The sequence below is a fragment of the Hipposideros armiger genome, unplaced genomic scaffold (assembly GCF_001890085.2).
Source record: "Hipposideros armiger isolate ML-2016 unplaced genomic scaffold, ASM189008v1 scaffold_224, whole genome shotgun sequence".
NCBI classification, from domain to species: domain Eukaryota; kingdom Metazoa; phylum Chordata; class Mammalia; order Chiroptera; family Hipposideridae; genus Hipposideros; species Hipposideros armiger.
The window spans coordinates 590,896-618,572 of NW_017731574.1; the positions used below are offsets into that span (position 1 = coordinate 590,896).

The window sequence follows — 27,677 nt, forward strand, 5'->3', positions numbered from 1 at the left end:
CCTAGGGATACACATGTGGATTAAATTAGAGCAATATGTTTTTCTAACAGCATCTTGGCTGCAAAGTCAAGCAGATAAATGGAAACAAACCCAGCTTTATGTGAATGAAAAGGGGCTGCTGAGGGGCGTACGTCTCCCTGAAGCACCACAAGGCTGCCCTCCTGGGCTCTCCCTACTCTCCCACCTCCCCCTCCAGCCCTGACCCCTCACCACAGGGTTCCTCCTGCCAGTCCACACCCCTCGCCAGGCCTGAAGTCTGGCCTATCTGGCTTCCTGCCCCTCCCCTTATGCTCTCTGTGCAGTCCCACCTCTTGCCCGTGCTGTGCCCTCTGTCCAGGACCTCAAGCCCATCTGGCACTATGGCGAAGAGGTCAACATTCCAGAGTCACCGTGGACAGATCACTTACCTGTGTCACCTGCAGGTTACTGTAAGGGTAGGACGATGTCTACCTCACAGGGCTCAACGAAGGACTAAATGAGATAATCCATGTGAAGCCCTCGTCGCAGTGCCTGGGACACAGCTAACATGTGTTGGGCAGTGGCATCGTTATTATTACTACCTGCCACCTCTCCAAACTCCACCCAGCCATTAGGGCCCAGTTCTGTGACTGCAGCGCTGACCACCTCCCATGAAAGGGGTCATCTTTCATCAGGTGGTGCAGGGCGCCCTCAGGGCAGGGCTTTGATGGGGGTAGCTGCAGGGGCAAAGATGGCAGGTATTTAGGTAACACTTGTTGGTAAATTGGCTTGTGATTATGGGTTTTGTTGTTGGTTTTTAAGGGAAGGAAGAGTTGACCAAACTCTCCCACAAAGGCAGTCTGCATGCATCACTCCTGGGCCTGCCCACAGTTCCTTGAATGGGGCTGCTCCCACGGCTCCCCGTGGGGGAACAGGTGGTAACTTCCTAGCAGTTGATACCTCATCAGGAACTAATTAGTCACTGGATGACTCAAGAGTCCAGCAGTAGTGTATCATATTTGTTTAAACCGTTCTGTTTTGTAAACACTGTCATGGACTTGCGCTAACAGAGCCCCTTCCTTGGATGAGAAGAGCGTTAAGGGAACCCAGCCTTCCCATGGCCTTCCCCACTCTCCCTGGTGCCCACTGGCTGTTTCCTCACCAGCAATGCTTCGGAAACCCTTCCTCATCAGACAGCCCCGCTCACCTGACATCCCCCAACAGCCTGTAATCTCCAAAAGGGCAGGGAAAGGGTTGTCCCCAAACTTGACACCAACCCCCCCAATGCCGAGGCATCTAACACAGGTTTCATGAGAGGCAAGTGCTCAGTAAATCCTGAGTGGCTGATATTATGTAGGAATGCCAAGTGACCAGCAAGCACTTTTCTCATTTTATCGTTACTTTGTGATAGAGAAAGACTGAAAGGATGCTTTTCAGATGGGCCAATGGGCAGACACCCTCCTCCTCTCTTCCTGGTCTTCACAGCTCTGTAACTACACTTGTCTTCCGGATACACCATATTCTCCTTGAAGGCAGGGACTGCTTCCCACTCCTCATGGCCATCCTCTCAACACCTGGACCACAGTAGTTGCGTAAGTAGATGCTGTGAATGAATGAGTAGAAGGAAACAGCACATGAGCTAATAGAAAATATATATTGGTCTCTGTCCCTGGTTCCTGGTACTGGGCTCCTGAAACCCTTGTCATTTCCTGGGTGATAGGAATGTCTTTTGTTCTAATAAGGCAACTCTGAGTGGGCCTCTGGAGGGAGACTGGTCACCAGGAAGACCAGCCATGATTAGAGGCTTGGAATTTTCAGCCTTGCCTCCCCTCCCCACCCCCCCCCCACTATCTTCAAAGGGAGAAGCACTGACAATAAAGTTAAAGATTGATCATGCCTATGTGAGGAAGCCTCCATAAAAATCCCAAAGTATGGGGTTCAGGGGATTTCCGGGTTGATGAACACATCCACATACCTGGAAGGCGGTACATCCCAACTCCACAGGACAGAAGGACCCTCCCAGAGCTCGACCATACGTTATCTTCACCTGGCTGTTCACCTGTAGCCTTTATCATATCTTTTTATAAACTGGGAAATGTTAGTAAGAATTTTCCTGAGTTCTGTGAGCCACTCTAGCAAATTAACGTAAAAAAAGAATATAAATGGAGCCACTTTCTGCCTCAAACCTTTGGAATGTTAAAATAGGACAAAATAACCTTTGGGCTGGGCTTAAGGCAACACTGTGTCCCAAAGAACTGTTTGCAAGGATAACAAGAAAGTAGATATTATGACTATCTGACTGATGACTGCTGGATTGAAAATTAAAAACATTGTTTAGAATTAGTGTCACTATCCTAAAAGAAATGCCTTTCTTCTAGTTGATGTCATTGTTCCCCTTCCCTTTCTCAAAAATACCCCTTGCCTTTGTCTCCTAATCAGAACATTATTCGGGCTTCTGCCTGAATCAGTGCTTCCTGAATAGCTACTCTTTTTGAATCTCAAAAAAATGCTTGTTGTTTCTTTCTTGCCTTTTATTTTTAGGTTATCATTAATCAAACCCAAGGAGGGAAGTTCTGATTTACAGCTGATTGGTCAGAAGCACAGGTGGCAACCTGGATTTGCCATTGGCATCTGAAGTGGGGTGGGGGCAGCCTTGTGGGACTGAGCCCTTACCCTATGGGACCTGGTGCCATTTCCAGGTAGATAGTGTCAGAATTGAGTTCAATTGTAAGGCACCCAGCTGGTGTTGCAGAATTGCTTGATGTAGGAAAACACCCCACATATTTGGTGACCAGAAATGTCAGAAGTGAAGGGTTCTGTGTGAAAGTAAATAAGAAAGACACCAGAGGAAGAAGGACTGAGTTATTTTTCCCCCCTAATACAGAGAAATAGAGATTGCTAAGAAAATGACAGTGCAGGTTTATTTTACTTTTCGAATATGGTCACAAGAATCTGGTGTGAGTGTGAAAGAAAACAAGGGCCGTGTGACAGCCCCTCTGGGCAGTGACCTTCAATGAGGGTGACCCGTAGGGAGTAAATACCCTCTCACTCCTCCTCTCTCCTTCCAGTCTCGAGCAGTCGAGTCCCAGGGGCTGGACCCAACTGGAAACCAGAAGCAAATGAGCCCATTAATGCGGTCCACACAGGACAGGCTTGAGGGCAGAGAGCCAGGTGGAGAGGGATCTGCAAGGGCGAAAGGAACACATTTGGCTCTCGTGGGGAGGCAGGGAAGCAGTTCCCATTTCTCAGCAGCACTCTCTGATTGGTACAAAAAGGGCCTTTATCTGCTTTGCTGATCCTCCCCAGTTCAGATGCTGATGCTTTCTAAATTCCCCACAGAAGACAAACAAAGACAGATACAGAAGGGTTGTGGTTAGAGACAAACCTCAGAGGTGTCCTCCCCCCACTTTTCTGTCCCCCAGCCTCCAACAGGGGCCCAGACGTCACAGCAGGGCTCCACTTCCAGTGCTAGTTTGGAATTATCCAGGTTAGAGCTGTGTGGGAAGAAAGAAGCAGATAGCTCTGTTTTTCTTCTGGGGAAAAAAAAACACCCCAAAAACGTTACAACCCACAGGCTACTCTTATATGCATGTCCTTTGTGGAGACAAAGGGCAGGTGGAAAATGAGGAAGTAGATTTTTATGTTTGTGTGTTATTTACTTATTTTTAAAGAATTTGATGCTGATGTCTTAAGAATCTGAGTTTACATTAAAAATGTGAAAGTGCCAAACCTCAAAGCAAACCCGTGGAGCCAAAGTAAGTGGAATGGCAGCGGAGAAGAAAAACCAAGGCGAGGCTGTGATGTGGGGTAGTGCTGGAGGCCCTGTGGGCTCGCTCATCTCGCATTCTGCAGCGCTCAGGTTGTGTGGGATCACAGCACTTTCCAGCGCTTGTTCCTATCTCATTGCTCCGGGTGAGGCGGCGGGGCAGCAGCAGCCCACACGTTCAAAAGACCTGTGTTGCTGATGGAGAGCTTGGGTTGGGTCTCTATTGGGAAGTCCTAGGGTCTAGGAGACGCCTTATCTGCATGCAGTTTTCAGCGGCTCACCCCAACACTGCCCCCTTCTACCTCCATAACGTGGAGACCCCTTCTCAGGCTCCTGCTAAGCACCTCCCTTTCTGGACAGTATATATATTTTTGTAGCTTGCTTTTCCACCCTCTCCCCATAAGATGCCAAAAAAAAGTATATACATTTTAAGAAAGGATAAAACTGTATTAAAATTGTAATACTCAATATATACCAATAACAAAAGATGAATACAAGTCACGTTTGACTTCTGCAATTATAAGAGGTGCTCAAAGTGGTTACCGTCAGCGTCCAGGCACTTCTGATTATGGTGAACTACTGCTTGAGCAACGTTGACCAAAGTGTCCACTTGTATACATTTTTTTGGCACCCCCGGTATCTATTTAATATACATTTACTATAAGTATATATTTTTTATTTTATTTTTTATTTTATTTATTTTTTTTAAAGATTTTTATTGGGTAATTGGGGGGATGGGAACAGTACTGGGGAATTAGGGGAAGGGGAACAGACAAGTTGCTGTCGTTTTGTTCTTCAATCTAGTTGTGGAGGACACTGCTTCACTGGCCCAAGTTGGCACCATCATTGCGCTCTTCCCTGGCGAGGCAGATCAGTCGCCGGCTTCTGGACGGCTGCTCACTGCGGCTGCTGGCCACTCACGCTGGCTGCTGGCTACACACGGTAGCCCATGGCAACCCACTGCCACAGGGGCTGCAGCCTATGCCGTCGCCGGCGACTCACGGCAGCCCAGCTCCAGGTTGAGCTGTTGTTCAGCATCTTAGCTGTAGAGGGCAGTGTCACTGGCCCTCACATGTGGGATCCGAACCGGGGCCCTCTGGCATCCCAAGCGAGTTCTTAACCATCGCGCCACTCGGCCGGCCCTAAGTATATATATTTTAGATCTTGTCATTTATATGTTATTCATTTTAATTACTAAGTATATTCCATTATATGATCTTTTATTTAGCCATTGCTCAGTTAATGGAAATTTAGGATATTCCCACTTTGGGGCTAATACACAATGCCGAGCACATTTTAATGTCTCCTCGTGCACCTGGCCTTCAGGAGGTGGGGTATATGGCCAAAGGAGGGCCTGTCCAGCGAAGGGGAAGGGCATCTTCAACGTTCCCAGCTCTTGCCAAATTCATCTCCAAATTGTTCAACAAAGATACACTTCCTCTGGCAGTGTAAACTATTTCCATTTCCCTGCATCCTTGCCAACAGTTGGTGTTATCGGGTGATCGGTCCCATTTTGCCATTTTTATTTATCTTTCCTCGTTTAACAGTGAGCTTGAAAATCTTTCACATGTTTATGGGTTATTTAGTTTTTCTCACCTATGATTTGCCTGATGATACCTTGACCATTATTTTATTAGATTATTTGTATTTTTCTTATTGATTTATAGCCGTTTGTGAAATATCCTGGATCCTACACTTCGGTTATATGGGTTGTGAATATCTTCTCCCAGCCTGGGGCTGGTTTCTTTTCTGGTTTGTTTGTTTTTGACATTAATGGTGATGTCTTTTGATATGCAGAAGTTTCCAGTTTTTAATACAGGCGAATTCTCTTTCTCGCTTGTGGTTTATCATTTTTCTACCTTATTCAAAAAATCATTCTCTACTCCCAATGACATAAAATATTGTTTTTTTTTAAATTCAAGTTGATTGAGGCATAATTTACACACAATAAAATGCACCCATTTTGAGTGGAAAGTCTGATGCATTTGACAAATGTATATAACCATGTAACCACACCCCCATCAGAAGCTATAGGACATTTCTATACCCACCCCCGAAAGAATGTTCCCTCACCCTTGCCCAGACAATCTGCCATCCTATCCGGCCCCAGGCAGTGACTAATGTGCTTTTTGTCACTATAGATGAGCTGTGCTTCTCCTAAATTTCATATAAATGGAATCATGCAACATACGCTCCTGGCTTCTTTTGATCAGCGTAATGCTTTTGAGATTCAACCATGTTATCATTCCTACTGGAGGTCATATTTTTTATTGCTAAATAGTGTTCCATTGTACAGATATACCATCATTTGTTTTTCCACTTATCTGTTCTTAGACATTTGGGTTATTTCCAGTTTGGGACTATTATGAACAAAGCTGCTACGAACACTTGTGTACAAGTCTTGGTTGTGTATATATTTTTTCCTTTCTCTTGGGTAACTATCTAAGTGTGGAATCTCTGGGTCACACGGTGAGTATATGTTTAACATTGTAAAAATTGCTAAACTATTTGCAAAGTAGTTGAATCATGTTACACTTCTGAAATTTAGGAGAGTTCTAGTTGCTCCACCCAAACTTTGTATTGTCAGTCTTTTTCATTTTAGCGCATTTTTGTGGGTGATTAGTGGTATCTTATTGTGGTTTTAATTTATATTTCCCTGATGACTAATAATGTTGAACATCTATTCATGTTGAATTAAATAATTCAATTCAATTCAATTTAATTCAATTCATGTGTTTCTTAGCCTGTGAGATGTCTGTTCAACTCTTTTGCCCATTTTAAAATTAGGTTGTCTGTGGGCCGGCCGAGTGGCGCGTTGGTTAAGAGCTGGCTTGGGACGCCAGCTCTGAGCAGCAGGGCCCTGGTTCGGATCCCACATGAGGGCCAGTGACACTGTGCTCTACAGCTAAGATGGTGAACAACAGCTCGACCTGGAGCTGGGCTGCCATGAGTTGCCGGCGACCGCATAGGCTGCAGCACCTGCTGCAGTGGGCTGCCATAAGCTACCGTGTGTGGCCAGCAGCCAGCATGAGTGGCCAGCAGCTGGTGTGAGCTGCCAAGAGCTGCTGTGATCGGCCATCCTGAGCCGGCGACCGATCTGCCTCACCCAGGAAGAGCGCAATGATGGTGCCAACTTGGGCCAGTGAAGCAACGTCCTCTACAACTAGACTGAAGAACAAAAGGACAGAAACTTGTCTGTTCCCCTTCCCCCAATTCCCCAGCGCTGTTCCCATCCCCCAATTCCCCAATAAAAATCTTAAAAAAAAAATCAAATAACCGTGTAAATGTGGGTCTATTTATGGACGTCTAATCTGATCTATATTTCAGAAACTGTTTCCATTGATCTATGTCTATCCTGACACCAGTATCACACTGTGTTGATTACTATAGCTTTATTGAAAGTCTTGATAAAAGTTAGTTATAAGTCCTTCAACTTTTGTCTTCTTTCTCAAAATTGTATTGGATGTTCTAGAACTTTACATTTCCATATAAATTTTAGAATTAGCTTGTCACTTTCAACTGAAACAAACAAAAAAGCCTGCTAACATTTTGATTGGGATTGTTCTGTTAATATAGTGAATTACATCAATTGATTTTGAAATGTTAAGCCAATTTTGTATTCCTGGGATAAACCTGATTTGGTCAGATACTGTTGGAATTAATTGGCTAATATTTTGTTGAGGATTTATACACCTATGTAAATGAGGTATATCAGTCTGGAGTTTTCTTTTCTTATTTCTTTGCCTGGTTTTATTATCAGATCAATACTGGCCTCATAAAATGAGTTGGAAGTGTTCTTTCCTTCTCTATAGTCTGGAAAAAATTATGTATGCTATGAATAATTTCTTCCTTAAGTGTTTGATAAAACTCCCCGGTGAAGCCACCTTCACCTTGGCCTGGAATTTCTTTTTCAAAAGTTTAAAAAATTATTAATTAAAATTTCAAAAGCAGATGGAGGACTATTCAGATTTTCTGTTTCTTCCTGAGTCAGTTTTGATACTTTGTATCTTTAAAGGAGCTTGTTCAGTTCATCTATATTATCAAATTTATTGCCATAGAGTTGTTTATAATATTTTCTTATTATTCACTTAATGTCTGTAGGATCTTTAGTGATGACTCCTTTTCATACCTGATGTTGGTAATTTGTGCCTCCACTCTTTCTTTGTGATAAATTTAATTAGAATTTTACAGATTTTATTGATCTTTTCAAAGAATTGGGTTTTATTTCATTGATTTTCTTACTGTTTGTCCATTTTCAATTTCATTGATTTCCACTCTTATTTATATTACTTCCTTCCTTTTACTTCCTTTAGATTTAATTTGCTCGTCTTTTTCTAGCTTTTTAAAGTGGGATCTTAGATCATTGACTTTAGACTTTTCTTCTTTTCTAAATATATGCATTGAAAGCTCCACGTTTTCCTTCAAGCTCTGTTTAGGTACACTCAGCTCCATATTAGCTGTGTGCAAATAAGTTAGTGTGTTGCATTTCCATTACTATCCAGGTCACGATATTTTTAAATTTTCTGAGCTCTTCTTGACTCATAGATTCTTTAAAACTGTATTGTTTAATTTCTAAATATTTGAGTATTTAATAGAGAGCTTACTGCTATTGATTCTTAATTTAAAATGTTGTGATAAGAAAATGTATTCTATGATTTAAATCCTTTTAAATTTGTTAAGACGTGTTATGTATTCTCCATTTCTGACTTTTTAAAAATTTTAATGTTTTCTATCTCCCTTTTCACGTTTCTATCTCTTTAGCGGGTCTCTGGTGCCTGCTGAGTCCACCCTTTGGGTGTATCTTTCATGGAGCTAGTTGGGTGGTGGTTTGGTGTGGTCTGAAGCTGGCCACCAGGTGTGTTGGTTCTGGGGCCTTTTGGGAGGGGCTCCGGTGCAGGCCCGAGTCAGCCACGGCCTGTGCCTGGCACAGAGCCACCTGGTAGGAGCTACAAAGTGATCTGCAGTTGGTAGCTTCCTGTGCTGGGATTGGAGGCACCTGGTAGAGGCTATGCTGCAAACCAAGGCCAATTGCCACTAGTGCTGGGAGCTGCTTAGCAAGAAGTACAGGGTACATGCCAAGGCCAGCCGCTGCTTGTTTGGAACTCATGGACCTTTGAGCAATTTTAGGAAAGTCCACAGCATGGTTCGAAGCCAGCAGCTTGTGAGGAAGAGCAGCTAAACAGAGTGGGGAGAGCGGTGTTAGCCATGTTGGTGGAGACTCAGATATGGTGCCTGTTTTCACCTGATGACTAGGCTGGGGGAGGGCTCAACAAAGAAACAATGGTGCCTGCCAGCACTTCTGCCTGGGAGAGAGATGCCCCTCTGGCTCTCTCCCTGAAGTCAGATAATTTCTCCCTATATGTCCCTGGCGCTTTTCGAGCCGCTATCCCTTCTCCAGAGCACGGGTGTTTGTGAGTAAGTCTGTGTGCAGGTCCTGTAAGAGGATGCCTCGGTCTGCAGCAGCCCTCCATCTCACCTGGATGGAATCCTCCAGATTTTTACAGCCAGCTGTTGTGAGTGTGCTCTGGGCCTAGGAGCCTGGTGTGGGGCTGGGACCATTCACTCCTCAGGGGAGACCTTTGCAGCCAAGATATCCCTCCCAATTCTTAACTGCCACACATCAGTTATGTTAAGTCAGACCAGCCCGTTTTGCGTCTCTGTCCTTCCTACCAGTCTTGCTCGATGAGGTTTCTTTATATCCTTAGTTATAAGAGCTCTGTTCAGCTAGTCTTCAGGTGGTTCTCAAGGGTGGTTGTTCTATAATATAGTTGTACTTTTGATGTGGTCGTGGGAAGAGGCGAGCACAATGTTTACCTACTGTGTCATCTTGACCAAAAGTTCTCACTGTGGTTTTTATTTGCATTTCCCTAACAGCTAATAATGTGGAACATCTTTTCATGTGCTTATTTGCCATCTGTATATCCTCTTCAGTGAAATGATTGTATGGGTTTATTGCCCGTTTTCTTATTGGATTGTTTGAGTTTTTTTTACTGTCAAGTTTTGAGGGTTCTTTATATATTCTAGATATGTCCTTTGTCAGATATGTGATTTGCAAATATTTTCTCCCAGTCTGTAATTTTGCTTTTCCATCCTGAGTCTTATGTAGAGCAAAAGTTTTTATTTTATTTTTGATGAGGTCTACTTAATCAAATCTTCGTTTTATGGATCATGCTTTCAATGTCAATCTCAAAACTCTTTGCTCCGTCCTAGATTCTGAACATTTCTTCCCTATGTTTTTTCTAGATGTTTTATAAGTTTACGTTTTACATGTAAGTCCATGATCCATTTTGAATTAATTTTTGTTTAAGGTATGAAACTTAGGTTGAGGTTCAGTTTTTTGCTTATGAATGTACAATTGCTTCAGCACCATTTATTGAAAAGCTCTCCCTCATCCACTGAATTGCTTTGGCTCTTTTGTCCAATGTTAATTGGACACATGTGTGTGGAATTGTTTTTATGTTCTCTCTTCTGCTCCACTATTTGTCTATTTCTCTACCAGTACCTACATTATCTTAATTAATGTTGTTATGCACATGTAATGAACCTATGTAATATCAGGGAGACTGTTTCCTCCCACTGTATTCTTCTTTTTCCAAAATTGTTTTGACCAAGCTAGGGCCTATGCCTTTCCACACAAATTTTAGAACAAACTTGCCGATGTCTACAAAAAAAATCTTACTGTGAATTTGATAAGAATTGCATAAAACCTACAGGTTATTTGAGGGAGCCTTGGCATATTTACTATGTTGAGTCTTCCAATCAATGAACACAGCATATCTCTATAAGTTTTTAGGTCTTCTTTGATTTCTTTCATCAGCATTTTGTAATTTTTTTCATATTCATATACTCTTTTTTTTAATTGAGGTATGTTTGACATAATGTTTGACAGATTTTGTAATTTTCATCATGCAGATCCTGTACATGTTTTGTTGGATTTATACTTAAGTATTTAATTTTCTTTGGAGCAATTTTAAATGGCATTGCATTTTTTTACTTTGGTTTCTACTTCTTCGTTGTCATGCAACTGATTTTTTGCATGTTGAGCTTGTATCCTGCAACTTTACAGAACTCACTTATTAGTTCTAGGAGTTTTGAAAAAATCCTTCAGGATTTTACTCGTAGGCAAGATGGCCTCTGCAAATAGAAACCATTTAATCCTTTCATTCCAATTTCTATGACTTTTATTTCTTTTCCTTGCCTTATTGCAGTGGCTATATCTTCCAGTACTATGTTGAATAAGAGTGGTAAGAATGGAAATACTTATCTTGTTTCTGACCTTGAGGGGGAAAGCATTTGGTCTTTCACTATTAAGTATAATGTGAGCTATAGGTTTTTTGTAGATGCTTTTTTTGAAATTGAAAAAGTACCCCTATGTTCCAACTGTACTGAGAGTGATCATCATAAATGGTGTTGAATTTTGTCAAATGCCCAATTTGTGTCAATTGATATGTTCATATGATTTTTCTTTTCTTAGCCTGTTGAGATAAATTACATTCGTTGATTTTCAAATAGTGAACCAATCTTGCATATTTGGAATCAATCCCATTTGGTCATTGTGTATTATTCTTTTTATACACTGCTGGATTCAATTTGCTAAAAATTTTATTGAGGACTTTTATATCTAAGTTCATGAGAGGTATTGTTCTTTAGGGTTTTTTTTGTTTTGTTTTTTTGTCCTGTTTTTGTCAGGATTTGGTATCAAGGTAATTCTGGCCTCAATAAAATGAATTGAGATGGGTTCTCTCTTCTGTTTTCTATGTAGAATTGGTGTTTATGAATATTTTGAGACATCCTTTTTTGAATGTTTTGTAAAATTCTGTCATGGAACCATCAGAGTCTGGATATTTCTTTTTCAGGTGCTTTTTAAGTACAAATTTAATTTCTTTAATAGTTATAGGCATACTTAGGTTATTTTGTTTTGGCTAAATTTTGTAGTTTTCAAGTAATTGGTCCATTTCTTCTAAGTTGTTGAATTTATGAGTGTGAAGTTATCATAGTATTCCATTATTATCTATTTAATGGCTACAGGATCTATTGTAACATCCACTGTTTCATTCTTGATATTAGTGTTGTTCATCTTCCTTTTCATTTTTGCCAGTCTTGCTAGAGGTTTATCAATTTTTAAAAATCTTTTTTTTTTTTTAAGATTTTTATTGGGTAATTGGGGGGATGGGAACAGTACTGGGGAATTAGGGGAAGGGGAACAGACAAGTTGCTGTCGTTTTGTTCTTCAATCGAGTTGTGGAGGACGCTGCTTCACTGGCCCAAGTTGGCACCATCATTGCGCTCTTCCCTGGCGAGGCAGATCAGTCGCCGGCTTCTGGACGGCCGCTCACTGCGGCTGCTGGCCGCTCACGCTGGCTGCTGGCTACACACGGTAGCCCATGGCAACCCACTGCCACAGGGACTGCAGACTACGCCGTCGCCAGCGACTCACGGCATCCCAGCTCCAGGTTGAGCTGTTGTTCAGCATCTTAGCTGTAGAGGGCAGTGTCACTGGCCCTCATATGTGGGATCCGAACCGGGGCCCTCTGGCATCCCAAGCGAGTTCTTAACCATCGCGCCACTCGGCCGGCCCCTTAAAAATCTTTTTAAAGAACCAGATTTTACTTTAATTTTCTCTATTAGTTTCCTGTTTAAATTTTATTGATTTGTGCTTTTATCTTATTTTCTTCTTTCTGCTTGCTTCGGGTTTATTTTGCTCTTATTTTTCTAAATTCTTGATGTGGAAGCTTAAATGATTGATTTAAAACTTTTTCTTTTTTCTAGTGTAAGCTTTCATGCTATAAATTTCCATCTCATCACTTCTTTAGCTGCATATCACAAATTTTGACATGTGTTTTCATTTCACTCAATGGTATGTTTCTTAAAGTTTCTTTTGAGACTTCCTCTTTGACCTATGGATTATTTGGAAGTAAGTATGTTTGTTGTTTAGTTTGAAAGTGTTTGGAGATTTTCTTGTCTTCCTGTTATTGATTTCTAGTTTGATTCCATTATGGTCAGAGAACATACTCTGTATAATTTAAATTTTTAAAAAACTTGTTAAGGTTTGTTTTATTACCCAAGATGTGACCTATGTTGATGAATGTTTCATGGGCACTTGAAAATAATATGTTCTGCTATTGTTAGGTGGAATGTTCTATAAATGTCAATTAGATCCTGTTGGTTGATAGTTTTATTTAGTTCTTCTATATCTTTGCTGATTTCCTGCCTAGTATGTTAATCAGTTGCTGAGAGTGAGATGTTCAAGTCCCCAGATATAATTGTAAAATTTTCTATTTCTCCTTTCAACTCTATCAGTTTTTGCTTCACATGTTTTGAAACTCTGTTGTTTGGTGCACACATATATTAAGGATAGCTAGGTCATCCGGGTGGATTGATCCTTTCATCGTTAAGTAATGTCCCTCTTTATGCCTAGAAAATTTCTTTGATCTGAAGTCTACTTTATCTGATATTAATATAGTCCTATTTTATAAAAAAAGTTTGCATGATGTATCTCTTCTATCCTTTTATTTATTGACTTGAGATATAATAGACATTTGACATTATATTAGTTTCAGGTATATAATATAATGACTTGATATTTGTATGTATTGCAAAATTATCATCATAGTAAGTTTTGTTAACATTCATCGCCGCACATATTTACATTTTTTTTCTTCTAATGAGAACACTTAGCAACTTTCAAACATACAATACCATATTATTAACTATAGTAACCATGCTGTACATTGCATCTCTAGGACTTCCTTATTTTATAACTGGAAGTTTATACATTTTTATATTCTTCATTCATTTCACCCATACTCCCACCCCCTGCTCTGGCAACCATGAATCTATTCTTTTTTACTTTGGTGTGGTTGTTTTTGTATTCCATATGTAAGTAAGATCATATAGTATTTGTCTTTTTCTGCCTGATTTATTGCCCTTAGCATTACGCCCTCAAGGTTTATCCATTTTGTCACAAATGACAAGATTTCCTTCTTTTTATGGCTGAATAATATTCCATTGTATATACCATACTTTATCTATTCATCCATCAATGAACACTTAGGTTGCTTCCATGTCTTGGCTAGTGTGAGTAATATTGTTGTGCACATTGGGGTACATAGCTTTTCAAATTAGTGTTTTCATTTCCTTCAGATAAATACCCAGAAATATAATTCCTGGGTTGTATGGTAGTTCTATTTTTAATTTTTTGAGGAACCTCCATGCTGCTTTCCATAGTGGCTTCACCAATTTACACTCCCACCAGTGGTGAACGAGGGTTACTTTATTTCCACATACTCGCCAATACTTATTTCTTGTTGTTGTTTTTTGTTTTGTTTTGTTTTGTTTTTTGATAATAACCATTCTAACAGATATAAAGTGATACATCATTGTGGGTTTGATTTGCATTTCCCTGATGATTAGTGATATTGAGCCTTTTCATGTACCTATTGGCCAACTGTATGTCTTTTTTTGGAGGGGCAGGGGAGAATGTCCATTCAGATCCTCTGCCCATTCTTTAATTGAATTGTTTGCTTTTTTGCTATTGAAATGTATAAATTTTCTATATATTTTATGTATTATCTCTTTATCAGATATATGATTGGCAAATATTTTCTCCCATTCCATAGGTTGTTTGTTCATTTTCGCAGTGCTTTCCTTTGCTGTGCAAAAGTCTTTTAGTTTGATGTATTCCCACCTGTTTATTTTTACTTTTATTGCCTTTACTTTTGGTGTCAAATCCAAAAATTTATTGCCAATTTTTTAAACAAAATAATGTTTGCATGCTATATCTTTTCCATCCTTTTATTATTTTTCACCTCTCTATGTTATTATGTGTGAAGTGAGTTTCTTATAGACAGCATATCCTTGGGTGTGGGTTTGGGTTTTTTGAGTTTTTTGTGTGGTTTTTTTTTCACATTCTGTCAATCTCTGTCTTTTGTGAATTTAGAACATTTATTTTTAAAGTACTTATTGATATGTTAGAGCTTAAGTCTGCCATTTTATTATTTGTTTTCTGTTTGTCACCTCTGATTCTCTTTCTTGTTTCTTTTTTCTTGCCTTCCTGTGGGTTATTTGAGCAATTTTAGTTTCATTTTTATTTCTTTATGATTTTTTTTAGTATATTGCTCTGTACAGTTCTATTATTGGTTGCTCTAGGTATTACCATATACATACAAAACATTTTTCAGTGTCAACGTTTGACCACTTCAAGTAAGATGTAGAAACCATACTTCCATTTAGATTCTTTTACTATCCCCACTTTTGAAACAAAATTGTCTTAAGTGTTTTCTTCATATACACTGAATGCCACATGAGATAGTATTATAAATTCTGCTTCAACCACACAACATGATTAAAGAAATTCACGAGGTAAAGGATACTCTATTGTGCTTACTTCTATTTTTACCCATTCCATAGTTTTTTCTTTCTTTTCTGAATGTCCCAGTCTTCTGTTATTTTCTTTCTGTTTGGAGAGCTTCCTCTAAGGATAGATCTGCAAGCAACAAATTCTCTTAGTTTTCCTTTGTCTGAGAATGACTTTATTTTCTCTCTCTTCCTGAAGGATAGTTTCACTGGACAGAGGATTTGCAGTTGGCAATTCTTTTCTTTTAGTGCTTGAAAAATGTGCCACTTCCTTCTGGCCTCTATGGTTTCAGATGAGAAATTCACCGTCATTCAAATTGATGTTCCTTCTCAGATAATGTTTCTCTCTGGCTGTATTTAAGATATTTTTCTTGTATTTAAGTTTTGGAAATTTGATTATGAAATACCTTGCTGTAGATTTATTTTAGTATTTCTTCACACACTTTTTCAGTTCCATATTTCTTCTCTTCTCCTTCTAGGATTCTGATTATATGAATGTTACATCTTTTGTTATTGTCCCACACAACTCTGGGGCTCTGTCATCTTTTTCAGTCTATTTCCTGTTGTTTAGATTGAATAAATTCTATTGATCTGTCTTCAAGTTCATTACTTCCATCCTCTGTCATCTCGGTTCTACTATTAAGTCTATCTAGCAAGGTTTTTTGTTGTCATATTTTTGACTTTTATAATTTCCATTTGGTTCTCTTTTATTACTACTTTTTTTTTGCTAAAATTTAAAATTTTTTCATTTGTTTCAGGAGAATTTGAAACATTTTTATGACAGTACTTTAAAATTCTTGTCAGGTAATTCCAACATTTGATTTAACCAGGTATTGGAGTCAGTTGTCTTTTCTCATTCAAACTGTGGTTCTTTGGAATGATGAGTGATTTTCAATTGTATCCTGTTTATTATGTTACGACACCTTTGATCTATTTAAATCTGTTTTAGCTGGCAGTTGTTCTGTTTAGGTTTAGTATATAGGCTCTGACATACATTTATCAAAGCCATTGCACTGTGATTCTTGTCATCTAGCTTCATTCTCCTAGCACGGCTGGGGCTACTGCTCAGTGTCCGTTGGTGACATTCCCAGGCCTACCTGGTGTTGCTGAGTCATCCTATTTAGCTGGAGGGTTGGGGATGGGGGACAGAAGATGCTGGGCCTGGGTCTTTTTATACCTAGGTGGAGGGCAGGTAGACACATGGCTCAGCTGATGCTATACTTGCTGGTAGACCAGCCCGCCAAAACATACTCTGGTTGTACAACTGCAGCAAATGAGTTAGACTGCCTGCCAGTGCCTCTGTCATAGAATAGGCATTGGGACTCCCCACTAAGTCTCCTTTGGGCTTTTCCTTACTTGTCCTTTGTTCAGAGAGAGCAGGCTTTTTTTTGTCTTTTTTCTAATACCTGTTGGCTGTTCTGAGTTGTAGGAATCTTTGCCATCTAATCCAGGGTATATGAGAGGTATAAAAGAAAATTTGGGAAAATCACTACATGGTTATTCTTCAAGTCCCAAGTTTTCAAGCTAATCTGCTTTCTTCTTACCAGCTTTAAGAGTCTTTTAATCATTATCTGTTAAATAATTTCCAGGATATTTGTATTGCATGTAGAGGGCATTGTTGAAATCACCTTTTCTTCATCCTATTGGTAAGGGAAGGTTTCCTGCCCTAGGGTTGTGGGGATGGTTGAATTCACAACCACCAAGACTGGGCAAATAAGATTGAAAGCATTTTAATAGTCACATATATTCATAGCCCAGGGGAGGACACCACATGCCACACAGGGTCACATGAAGGTTGCCCTCGGGAACAGAGTGAACAAGCAGGAACTGTGGAAGGTAGACCAGTAGTATCAAGAGGGTGGCGTGCACCCCTGGTTTCCACAGGAGGATGTGGTTAGCTTGTTTGAATAATTCCATGGGCTGGGAGGGCACTGAAACCTGATATAGGGTGCTTGCCTGGTCCCTTTGATAAGGAGGGTTGTCTTCCTTTTCTTGTTTTTCCTTTATGCTCATACCTCTTCTTTCTCACCATGCAAGGATCATGAATTGCATTTTCCTTTCTGAGAGGGCAAGGACTTGATTACTTGAGGAGATGATTAGTGCACTAGGGGCCCAAACTATGCTGTGAGCCATCTCTCATAGTGGCCCAACCAACGCAGGGCCTGCTGCTGGGACCGAGCCCAGGGCCAGCAGGGAGCACAACCACGGTGGGCTCACCCACTTCTGGGTCTCCCATAGTGGTGTCCCCTCTCTGAGCCGCCAGCCCTCTTTTAAGGTCTGTTCCTTCACTGGGACCTCTTTTATCACTCAGCACCCAGAGGTGTCTTGATAAAGAATAGATGTCTGGGAAGAATCTGTTGAACAGAAGGATGGCTGGCTGGCTGGCTGGATGGATGGACTGGAGGATGTTTGAGAGTATCCCATAAACTCATGTCAGGACTGAATATGCTGCCCCTCCAAAGAACATTGGTGTTTTTGAAAGACCTAAGAAGGATGCTACACACAAAGAATTGTGACCCTAAATGGGGGTTTTTCAAGGTGAGCGGCTCTACCATCTGTTATGAGACTCACCTGAGTAGCCTGTTCACGGAGGCCCCTGGGCCCCACTCTAGGCCTCTTCAATCAGACATGTATCTTCATTGATTTGAGCCTGTGAGACCATTGCAGACTGCAGACTTCTAGAACTGTTTGATGATAAATTTGTGGTCTTAAGCCATTAAATTTGGGGTAATATGTCACAGCAGCAATAGGAAACTAATACACTAGCCTTTGTTTTAATGGCAGAAGCACACAGGCTCAGGAGCCAGTTGGGGCTGCTCTTAGAGCCCTCCTAGGTGAGGGAATGTAAACCTTTCCCTTTCTGTGTAAATAATACTATTAGTTGCCCCTTCATCACAGGTGTGGTTTAAGGATTTGGTGAGCTGATGTATGTAACAGACATGACTCAAAGCCTGACCTCCAATAAACCCTCTACTGTCCAGTGGCCCCTACAAGTGCATGACAGACTATAGATAAACAATACATATTTGTGAATGGATAAATACATTTATTCAAATAATGTTGCATACTAGATTTCATCTTTCCTCTGTTTTTAGGACATTGAGGTGGTTTCCCCACATTTTCTTTTTTACTGTTGTCAATGAAATTCCAAAATCTATTTGTGCATGCAACTGTTTTGGAAATTAGTCTTTTACTTCCTCAAAACAAGAGCGCCAGGGGCCGCAAGGCCACTGTTCGCCACACATGAGATGTGCTGTGGACAGTTGCCTTCAGCACAGGGAGGTTCAGCCCACCTGGCAGCTGGGCAACTCCCAGGACAGTGAGCCCCCGATGTGGCCAGCAGGAGCTGGAAGGTGGGGAGGGGACAAGAGGTGGACTAGAGGCCGTGTTTAAAGCCATTTTGATAAATTATCTTCCTGAGCTGGGCTTGCACTGGGCTCCTCCACCAGGGCCTGGGAACTGGGGGAGGCTGAGGGAAGGGAGAACTAAGAGAGTGAGTGATGGTGCTGCAGTCATCTGAGCCAAGGACGCCTCTCCCTGAGGCAAGAGAAGTGTCAGGGGCCAGTTCAGCAGCTCCGGGTGGTGCCAGACAGGGTGAGCACATCCAAACCACCCTCCCTCCTGGTGCTCATCCAGGATCTGTGTTCCTGAGGCTGCACACCTACTACCTGTGCAGGGAGGTGGGGGTTTCCCCAGCCATGTGGGGAAGTGGGATAGCCTAAGAGGGACAGAGGAAGCAGGAAAGCAAGCTCTAGCCAGACTACTTTCTAGATGGCATCCATTTGCCCACCTCTGTAGTGCTCACAGCTAGTGCCCCTAAACCCCACAGGACCTGAGTCTGGGACTCCAGGGGAGGAAAGTGTTGTGAAGTGAAGCCAGCGGGAGAACAAAGGAGGGTTTGCCGAGAGGGAGGCACCTTCAACTATGGCCTCAGGGGCTGGGGAAGTGACTCACTGGGCCCCTGGGGTGGATCCACCCATGGGGGCTTTCCGGGACTGAGAGTGTGGCTCAGCTGCCCAAGCACAGGCCCCATGAAGTGGGGAAGGGGCCATCAGTTTCCCGCCTTAGTTGGGTGTGGCCCCCCCAATGGTTCATCCCCACCCCGCCACCCCTCACACACACACACCTCAGGAGCTGGTTTATGTCCAGCCTGTGGGCCTTGGGGGCGGCCCTGTGCTCACTGGGCACTGCCAAGGCTGTTGCCCCTGCTGCCACTGCTGCCCAGGGGGACTGTAGGCACGGTCCTCTCTGCCCAACCCTCATTCCTATTGGCCCAGCAGGGACCTGGGTTCCCCAACTCTCTGCAGAGCCACACTGCCCCCCTGTTGGAGTTAGGTCAAGGTGGCAATGTTGGCGTCTGGACAACTGTGATGAGAACTTGGAGAGCTCTCACCGCACGCCCAGCTTCTCCAGGCAGGGCAGTTGCACAATCTCCTCCAATTATGCTTCGAATACTGTGTGGCAACCGGGCGAGAATTCCAGGACCTTGTACATACTCGTACAAATCTGCCTGCCTGCTGTTTGGCTGCAGGGCGAGGTGTGTGTGCCTTTGTGGGCCTGGGGAAATGGGGGGTGTGTTCGCGTCCAAGAGGGCGTGGCCCGCGTCCGGAGTGGGAGCTGTCACCCCACCCTGCCAGTGTAGACGATGTGCCCCAAACCGCAGCTTCCTCGGGAGCCCTGGACCGGGGCCAGGACACAGAGGAGGAAGATCTGGTGACATTCTAGACATGGGCTGCGAGCAGCAGGCTTGGCCAGGGGAAACTCGAGCCAGTGGTAGCTGGTGCACTTCCCGCTGGGTCCAGCCAGGGGTGTGGGGGTCTGTGTGGTCCTGGGGGCGGGGCAGGCATCCTCCAGGCGCTGGGCTGGGACTTCCTGGCCCCGCCCTGGCTCCGCCCCTGCTCTTTTAAGACTTGGTCCTCATTTGTGGTATCTGTGTGAGGAGGTCCTCCACCTGTTATTCCAGAGCCATGGCCCTGGGTCAAGGAAGAGCATTGTCCAGCACAGGTGCCAGTCTGTCAGGACTGGCTGTTCTGTGTAATGGAAATGAAGATAAAAATCCAAATGCAGCTGACCTCCCATCCTCACATTTGTGTTTCCTCCAGGCCTGTGCTTACTCCTTTCCTTGGGTCTCTCATTAGAATTTCGGAGAAGCGTTGTTCATTGTGGAGATGCCGACATTGAGGACTGAGAGGTTTTTGTGCAAGTCAAGGAATTTGGAGGTAATCGATGTTTGATGGATTGACAAACTTGAAAACTATGATATGGAAAATTCTCTTCCAGATAACTTTACAGAGACCCTCACGTAAATGATTCTTGTGGATAAACAAGTGTCTTCTCTTAACCTCATGGGTTGTCTTGTCTTCCACACACCTGCAGGAACACACACATCCTGCCATCAATCCATGGCACATAAGGATCTTTGTAGCAAGCAGGGACCCTTTTGATAATGGATGTCCAAAGCCTCCACAGCCACATCAAGTCAGTTATATGACCCTCAAATTGTACACATTCTGTCCAGGACATCCTTCCACTGAGAGTAGGAGGGTGAAGCTAGAAACAAGAGTCTTTCCCTGTGGATAAACAGCAACCAATGGGCAGCATGGATACACATCCCCAGGAGGGGCGCCCTACCCACCCTGAGGGAGCCCCTCACTCTACCCTCAGCTCTAAAGTTTGGAGAACTCACCATGGGTCAGGCAGGTGCCTTCTTTGTCCAGTTCTGGGGCTCAGGGGAAGAGAGCTGCCATCCAGTGTCCCAAATAAGATCAGATGGGGGCGAGGGGTTGGGGTTGTCCAGGGGCTGGGCTCTCCCTTGCCCTGAAAGCTCACAGAGAAATGCAGCTGGACTTACTGAGGATGCAAGGCATGGCCTGAGGCAAGGGCTGGAGGTCCAGGGAGAGTCTCTGGTCAGCCCTCCTGTCTGACCTTTCAGTACTCATGGGCTGTATTCCATTTAGGTCACTTTAGAAAACCCTGATGCTCCTAAGAGAACATCACTGCTAGTCTTGCTCCTGGCAGGAAGCTGCCCCTTGCTGCCACCAATACCATTTTCTTTCTCTTGGTCCACAAAGGGCTACCTCATGGGCCCCCATCTCCATCAAACCATGACATCATAATTCCTACAACACCTCACTTCTGCCCAGGTGTCAGGCTCCAGGCCAGCAGCTGCCCTCTCTGGATAACTGTTGTCTCTCCAGCTCTGTCTAGAGGTCCCCATTGAACCAAGCACCCCGCCTCAAACTGAAAATCCTCGGGCAGCCCTTGGTTTTGTATGTTCTACCTCGTCGCTTACTTATGAGAAATTAATCTTTTGTGTCCTAGAGTGTCCTCCAATGCCACTGCAGCTGTTTTCCTGTCTCCAGAGTCAGGAGGGAGGACAGAGCCCAGTGGAATGAGACCATCTTGGCAGGTCAGCCTACTGGAGGGGGAGGAGGGTAGCCCTCAACCCTGTCTCATTAGACTCTGCCAGGCTCAGCCAAATTAATCTTCCCTTGGTCTAGGGGTCAATGGAATTTGCATCCCCACTTCTTACATCCTCACTTCTTTGCCCCCTTTTCAAGTGTACTAGTGGTTTGGTTCATACATATACACACACACACAAATCAATATAAAACAAGAGGCCCTCAGCAACCCAGAACACAGGAATCCAGGGATGGGGGGGTTTGGGAGGTGAAGGAAGTCTGGAAGTCAGTGCCTGCACCGCCCTCACTCCCAGGTGTGCCAGCAGGGTGCATACTAGGTGCCTGGGGACCACTCAGCTGCTTACAGCTCAGCTCTCCACAGCAGCCTCTCAGATAGGGACGGTGAAATACTGGGGACTTGGGCTACTCAAAGTCCTATTCAGTGGCCGAGCCAAGTCCCAAGTGTGAGGAGTGATGGCTCCAAAATCACCTAAGCCAGCGTACCTTCTTGCGGCTGCCTCAGTGGATTAGAAACAAAGCGCTAGATCTGTGTTACAATTTATAAAATATCCTTTATTTATTTGTAGGAACACAGTCAAATGGTAGCTTAAAAAAAAAAAAAAAAAGAACACTTTTTAAAAGATATTATTAGTGTTGTGACCTGGCTTTGAGCCCCATGTGAGGACAGTGGCCGAAGCCACTGGCTGCAGCTTTGTCAAGCTCTCCACTGCACTGGCGGAAGTTTGGTGCGGAAGCAGGGAGGCATTGCATCAGCAATCTGTCCAGTTGCTTATAAAAAAAAAAATTATTAGTTTTGAGGTTTATGAAGAACAGAAGTAACACGTATAAACTGCTGGTATTTGATCAAAAGATTACCTACAATATAGTCATCCCAGGAAGTATATAAATGTTTTAAAGGAAAACTGATCATTTGTACTTATTGTTTATGGAGACTATGTATATTAGAATTTTAGCATTACGAGGGGAGCATAGTATTTCTCTACAAATTCAGAAATTCCCCAGTTGATGTGAAATTGTACTTCCGGATTTTACTTAAAGGAGAAATAAATTAAGAGTAATATTCAGTAAGGTACTTTTTTTTTTTTAAGCATAATGGTTTACTCAAAAAGCTAGTTTGCTTAAAAATGTTTGGGAAGCTCCACCCATCAGTAACCATGCTGGCTATCATACCAGAAAAATCCATGAACACACGCAGCACTGAGCTATTTTCACAAGACTTCCTTTCTAATAAATACAACACTTGCTCCTCCTCTCAGATATGAACCTCAAATGCCAAAAATGCAGATGTGCCAGCTGGAGGCACGTTGCTAAGCAAAGGAGAAGGCTAGCAAGTCTGTCCAGCAAATTAGATTGTACAGCGGGATGACGTCTGCTTTGCAACCTCAGACAGGAAGCTGCTGTGCTCTTGGCCTCCAGGCAGGTTAAGGCTGGTGCCCCTTACCAGGCATCTAAAAGTGTCCTCATGGGTTAGGACACAAGGGCTTTGAGGAAAAATACAAAAAGGCTCATTAAAATTAGAGGCCTATGTTGAGTACCTTCAAACTCCTTCCCTTGGAAAGAGATGCATTGAGGTCTTGGGCTGCACTCGGGCGATCTGCCCTGATCATGTCGGGGGGGCTGCCTGTCCCCTGGCTGGCCTGAGCGGTGGACTGTCACCTTCTCCTACCACTCTGTGGGGCTCTAAGGAGGACTTCAATCTCAACCAAAAGCCAGAGGGGAAAATCTCTAACACTTAAGACTGGGTTGAGAGCCCCTGGATACCTTCTGCCTGCCTTCCCTAGGTTCACAACCAGTTAGGGGCTGTGAATAAGAATTCAGAATCTGTGCTGCCCAGAGTGGATAAGCACAACAGTGAGGAAACACCCAAATGCAAAAACATCACGGCCAGCTCAGGACCCTGCCTCTCCCCGAGCTAGCGCTGCCAGTTCTTCCTTGATCTGAACTGAATGAACCAAGGGAGGACTCCCAACCCCCAAACCCCCTGCACAACATCCAATCGGGGAACTGCTGCTGCTTCTGCACAGGACAGAGCCTCAGTCTTTTGCTTTATAGCATCATTTATGGCATGAACTAGGAACGCAATGTGTTTACACAAACACACGACAATTGTACATCAGCATCTTTACAATATTAAAGGAGTCATATACAAGTCTACAGGCATCGTACACAGGGCGGTGCAGGCCTGGCGCCCCACTGAGCAGTTGTCTGCAGTTTCCCCACAGGAGGGAAGACCCAGTTCAGGCAAGCGTGACAAGGCCGGGGTGTCCATCTTTGGGCCCGTCTTCTGCGAGACAGCAGGTCTGTGAGCACCCCTCGGGGCCAGTCCTTGTTGGAATCTGGGGCCAAGAGCCCCAGGCACACCTGTGTCTGGGTCTTACGGGCAAGCTCATATGACAAGTTTAAGATTCAGTGTGCATATTAGTGTGGGACAATCAGAGCTGGGGGTGGCTTCCTGAGGTGGAGACCCAGAGGATGCTGCTGACACACGGGCCCCTTCACCATGGGGCCCATTCCTGAGGTCACGATGCCATGTGGCCCTCTGGCTGGTCCCGATGGGGAGAGCCCAAGTGTGAGGACACCCAAACAGGACTGGAAGCCCCTGGGCGTGAGTAGGTCAGGTGACCCACTAAGTGTGGCCTGCGCCCCAAGTGGCAGCAAAGGTGAGGGTCTTAGATGGTTCCCCAGCCATCCATTCCCCACACCGAACCACACTCCTCCCAGCAGCCCTGCCCACTGGGATTCCTGCTTCAGCTCCTACAGCACTGCCCTCCCTACAGTTGTCCCTAGAGGCAGGAACCAGAAGTCTCCAAGCCCCACTCTGTGGGTGCCTGGGCCGGAGCGCCTGGCAGCTGCATTCTGACGGAGACCGGAGCACCAGATAAAGAAGTGTTGGTCCTCGTCCGCCTCTCTGGCTCGTGCGGTTACAATTAGTTCCGTCTTAAATACTGTAGAAAAATAAGCCATCTCTGATGCAAGGAGACCCACTGGAGGCTGCCACACGTGGAGAAGGACGGAGCGTTCCTCTGCCGTGGGCTGGGGAGGCCTGTGTTGACCGTGCTGCAGTAGGCCCCCCGCGCTTCGGAGGTCTCGGCCCCAGGCTGGGGCGCTGAGGGACCCGGGGAACTGGTGGCAGAGCTCCCACCGAGGCATGTTTGGGTCACTTCAACAGTCCTTCAGTAGGCATGCCTCTAGCACCCCACATTCTGTTGCCATGACACCTGGGGCCCTGGGGCTCCCTGGGCCAGCTTTGTACTCTCCAGCCCCACCCTCAGTCTGACGGCTAAGCAGGTATAGGCAGAACTCCCCAGCACTGTTTCCAGGTTCCCGGGCTGTCCCCAGGGCCAAGGAGCCTCAGGTGGGCATTGAGGCAGGGCCTAGTCCAGGGGCTCCTGCTTTATCCGGACAGCAGTCGGGGTGGGCTGTGGTCGCCGCTCCTCCCGGCAAAGCACATACTCGCTGAACTGGGAGGAGTCCACGCCCCCACCGCAGGACGCGGCCATGCTGAAACCCCTCTGAAACAGCCTCTCCAGGACCTGCCAGGGAAGAAAGTGGAGTCAGCAAACGCCCAGCTGCAAGTCTGCCTGGCTTGGCCTGGTGGAAGGTCGCCAGGGCAAGCTACTTTCTCCTGTTAAGATCTCAAGTCTCACAACAGAGGTCCCTGCAGAACCACCAGTTGGGCCAACAGGACGGACAGAAGTAGCCAGGCCCCAGAGCCCCTCAGGGGACCAAACCTCAGTTGGACACCCCACCTTGCTGCCTCAGGGGTCCACGGTCTTGATTCAGGGAGGCAGAAAGCGGCTTTGAGTACCTTGTCTCTTCTCCAGGGTGTAACCTGACCCTCACTCTCCAGACATGTGGTCGCCGGGCCCCTCCTCACTGAGGCCTGCCCCAATAACAGAGAGACTCTGCCCCTGGCCTCTGGGCAGCCACCTGCTTCCCTGAGCTGCTTTGAGGCCTGGGGGCCTCAGCAGCTCCAGGGAGCTGGGGGTGGAGAAGGGGAGTCTTCTCTGTGTTTGAGTCTCTACAGGCCTCTGTGTCCACATGGGTTGGTACCTCTGCGAGGGTGGGGTCTGGTGGCTGTCTCCGATACCTGGGTCCCGCAACTAGCAAGTTCTGACCGACAGCCTGTGGAATGTGTGTCTGGCGGGGGAGGGGGAACTTTCCCCGCTCTTTCGGCCCCATGCCTGAAATAGAATTCTGCACTTGGGTCTGCAAGAACTGGTGAAAAATAGGCCCCACTCCATCCTGAGCTTCCCAACTCCTAGACCCATCTAGGGAAAGCCTTTCTAGAAATGCTCTGGGCAGCTGTTTGGGTGCCCATGGCCCAGGTCAGCAGGATAAGAAAAGGGATCCTCTACTCTCAGCCTTTGTTTGACCTGCCGTTCCTATTGCCTGGGTTTAATTTGAATCCAAACTCAGACTCTGGATGTCAAATGAAGCACACTTTGTTGAAAGTACTCTGGACAATTTTTATAGAACATCCTTTTGGGGGGAAAAAAAAAAGCATGGATCAATTTTTTTAAGTCCATCCCCCAGGCGCCATCATTTAATTATGAGCAGGATATAAATTATGCATCCACACATTGTTGCCTTTTCTGTGAGACAGCACGGAGGGCTTTGCCATTTCAGGGACGGTGCCTCCCTCCATCTCTCTGCTGCCGGAGGGCTTGGGGAGGCAGGGGTGAGAGGTGGGTGGGGCGGGCGCAGCCCTCACCTGCACTGAGTTGAGCCGACAGTAGCCATTGAGCGGGAAGCGGATGACATGGGTGGGGTCCTGGTTCCAGCCAGCATTGACCGAGTTGCACATGACGTCCCCGGTCTCAGGAAAGACCTCCTCGATGAGGGCCTTCTCGCCACTGAGCGCAATCCGCTCACCCAGGTCCGGAGTGACCCGCACCACCAGGCAGTCACAGGCCCGGCTGCGGCGCCTCTGCTCCTGGTCCTGCTGCCAGCGCTCCAGCTCACGCACCATGGGCTGCAGCTGGTAGTACCGCGCTTCCTCGTACAGCAGGCTGAAGTCCTGTGGGGAGGTGCAGACAGGATGGAGGGAAGTGGGGTGGCTCCTCACACTCTTCCATGGAACTGTGACGTCTCCCTTCCCCCTGCGCAGTGTGGACTGGGATGGCCGTGCCCATTGTACAGATGGGGAAACTGAGGCTCAAGGGATTGCATGCAAGCACAAGGGCAGCAGCCGGTGTGCACCAATGCGAGACCCCCTGAGCCCTTCCTTCTAGGAGACCTCATCCCTCTGGAGCAGACAGAAGCCTCTGGAAAGACCAGGAGGCTAGATTAGAGGCGCCTCAGGCTGTGTCTGTGCCTGGGGACTTGCTGCCTTCTCAGAATCCCAGAGAGGAGCGTCTCACCTGCCCTGGAGGAGCGCAAAGTCCAGCATAGAGGCAGAACAGACCTGCCCAGGCTGGATGCTTGGCAACCTTACCTACCAGCCCTGAGGACCTGCTCACCAGTGACTGACCTTCTCAGAGCCTGTCTCCTCTTCTAGTAAATGGATGTAGACATCCAGCTCATAGAAGGGCACACAGCCTGACCTAGCAGGCTGTGTGAGGAGGGATCTGGAGGGGAGAGCCCACCTCTCACCAGGCAGGCAGCCCCCTCCTGGGCTGGATGGGTTCACATCAATTGTTCTTCAAACACAGGCCTACCCACACCTGCCCCAGCCCTGCATAGCCAAGGACCCATGACTCATGCCACTCACTGGGGCTCAGCTCAAGGGCAGCTGGTGAGCCTGAGGATCCTTGGGGGACCCCAACACGAAAGCAGGGCCTGCCCTCCCACCTGCTGGCCCCAGCTTGTGGAACTGCCCCTAAAGGAGGCCACCAGTCAGAGACCCATCCTGTCCCTCCACAGGGGTTCCACCCTGGGCCTCTGCTCTTATCTGTTCCTTAAGTGGTATGTGCACACCGAACAACACTCACACCTTTCCTCATAGCCCAGAACATCTCCACCCGACACCCTCCTAGCAATTCCACGCAGGAGTTGGGTGCCACACTCTCCCCAGCCTGTTTCACCCCTGGGCCTGAACACATCCACTCAGACAGAAGCCGCAGGCCCAGGGGCACCCTTAAGTGTAACCTGCCGCGTCCTTCCCTGCCTCCACCCTGGTCCAAAGCCTTCAAAAAACCTCCCTTGGCCTGTTCCCTCCTCCCATCCCCCCCCCC

The 27,677-nt window shown here is 45.4% G+C and overlaps 1 protein-coding gene and 1 long non-coding RNA gene across 2 annotated transcripts in view; one reads left to right on the forward strand and one right to left on the reverse strand.

Moving 5' to 3' along the window:
* Positions 1–1,406: 1,406 nt before the first annotated feature.
* LOC109389203 (uncharacterized) lies at positions 1,407–21,991 on the forward strand. Its single transcript, XR_002125360.1, has 3 exons — positions 1,407–1,550; positions 20,182–20,298; positions 21,401–21,991. It is a non-coding gene; the product is annotated as an uncharacterized LOC109389203 (long non-coding RNA).
* A 121-nt stretch (positions 21,992–22,112) lies between these two features.
* Positions 22,113–27,677, reverse strand: part of KCTD15 (potassium channel tetramerization domain containing 15) — a 14,710-nt gene continuing 9,145 nt past the window's right edge. The window contains exons 5-6 of the mRNA XM_019654549.1: positions 26,216–26,521; positions 22,113–25,034 (exon numbers count right to left, since the gene is read on the reverse strand). Of these exons, the coding sequence (XP_019510094.1) occupies positions 24,876–25,034; positions 26,216–26,521 (465 nt within the window). The 3' untranslated portion in view covers positions 22,113–24,875. The remainder of the gene's footprint in view (positions 25,035–26,215; positions 26,522–27,677) is intronic.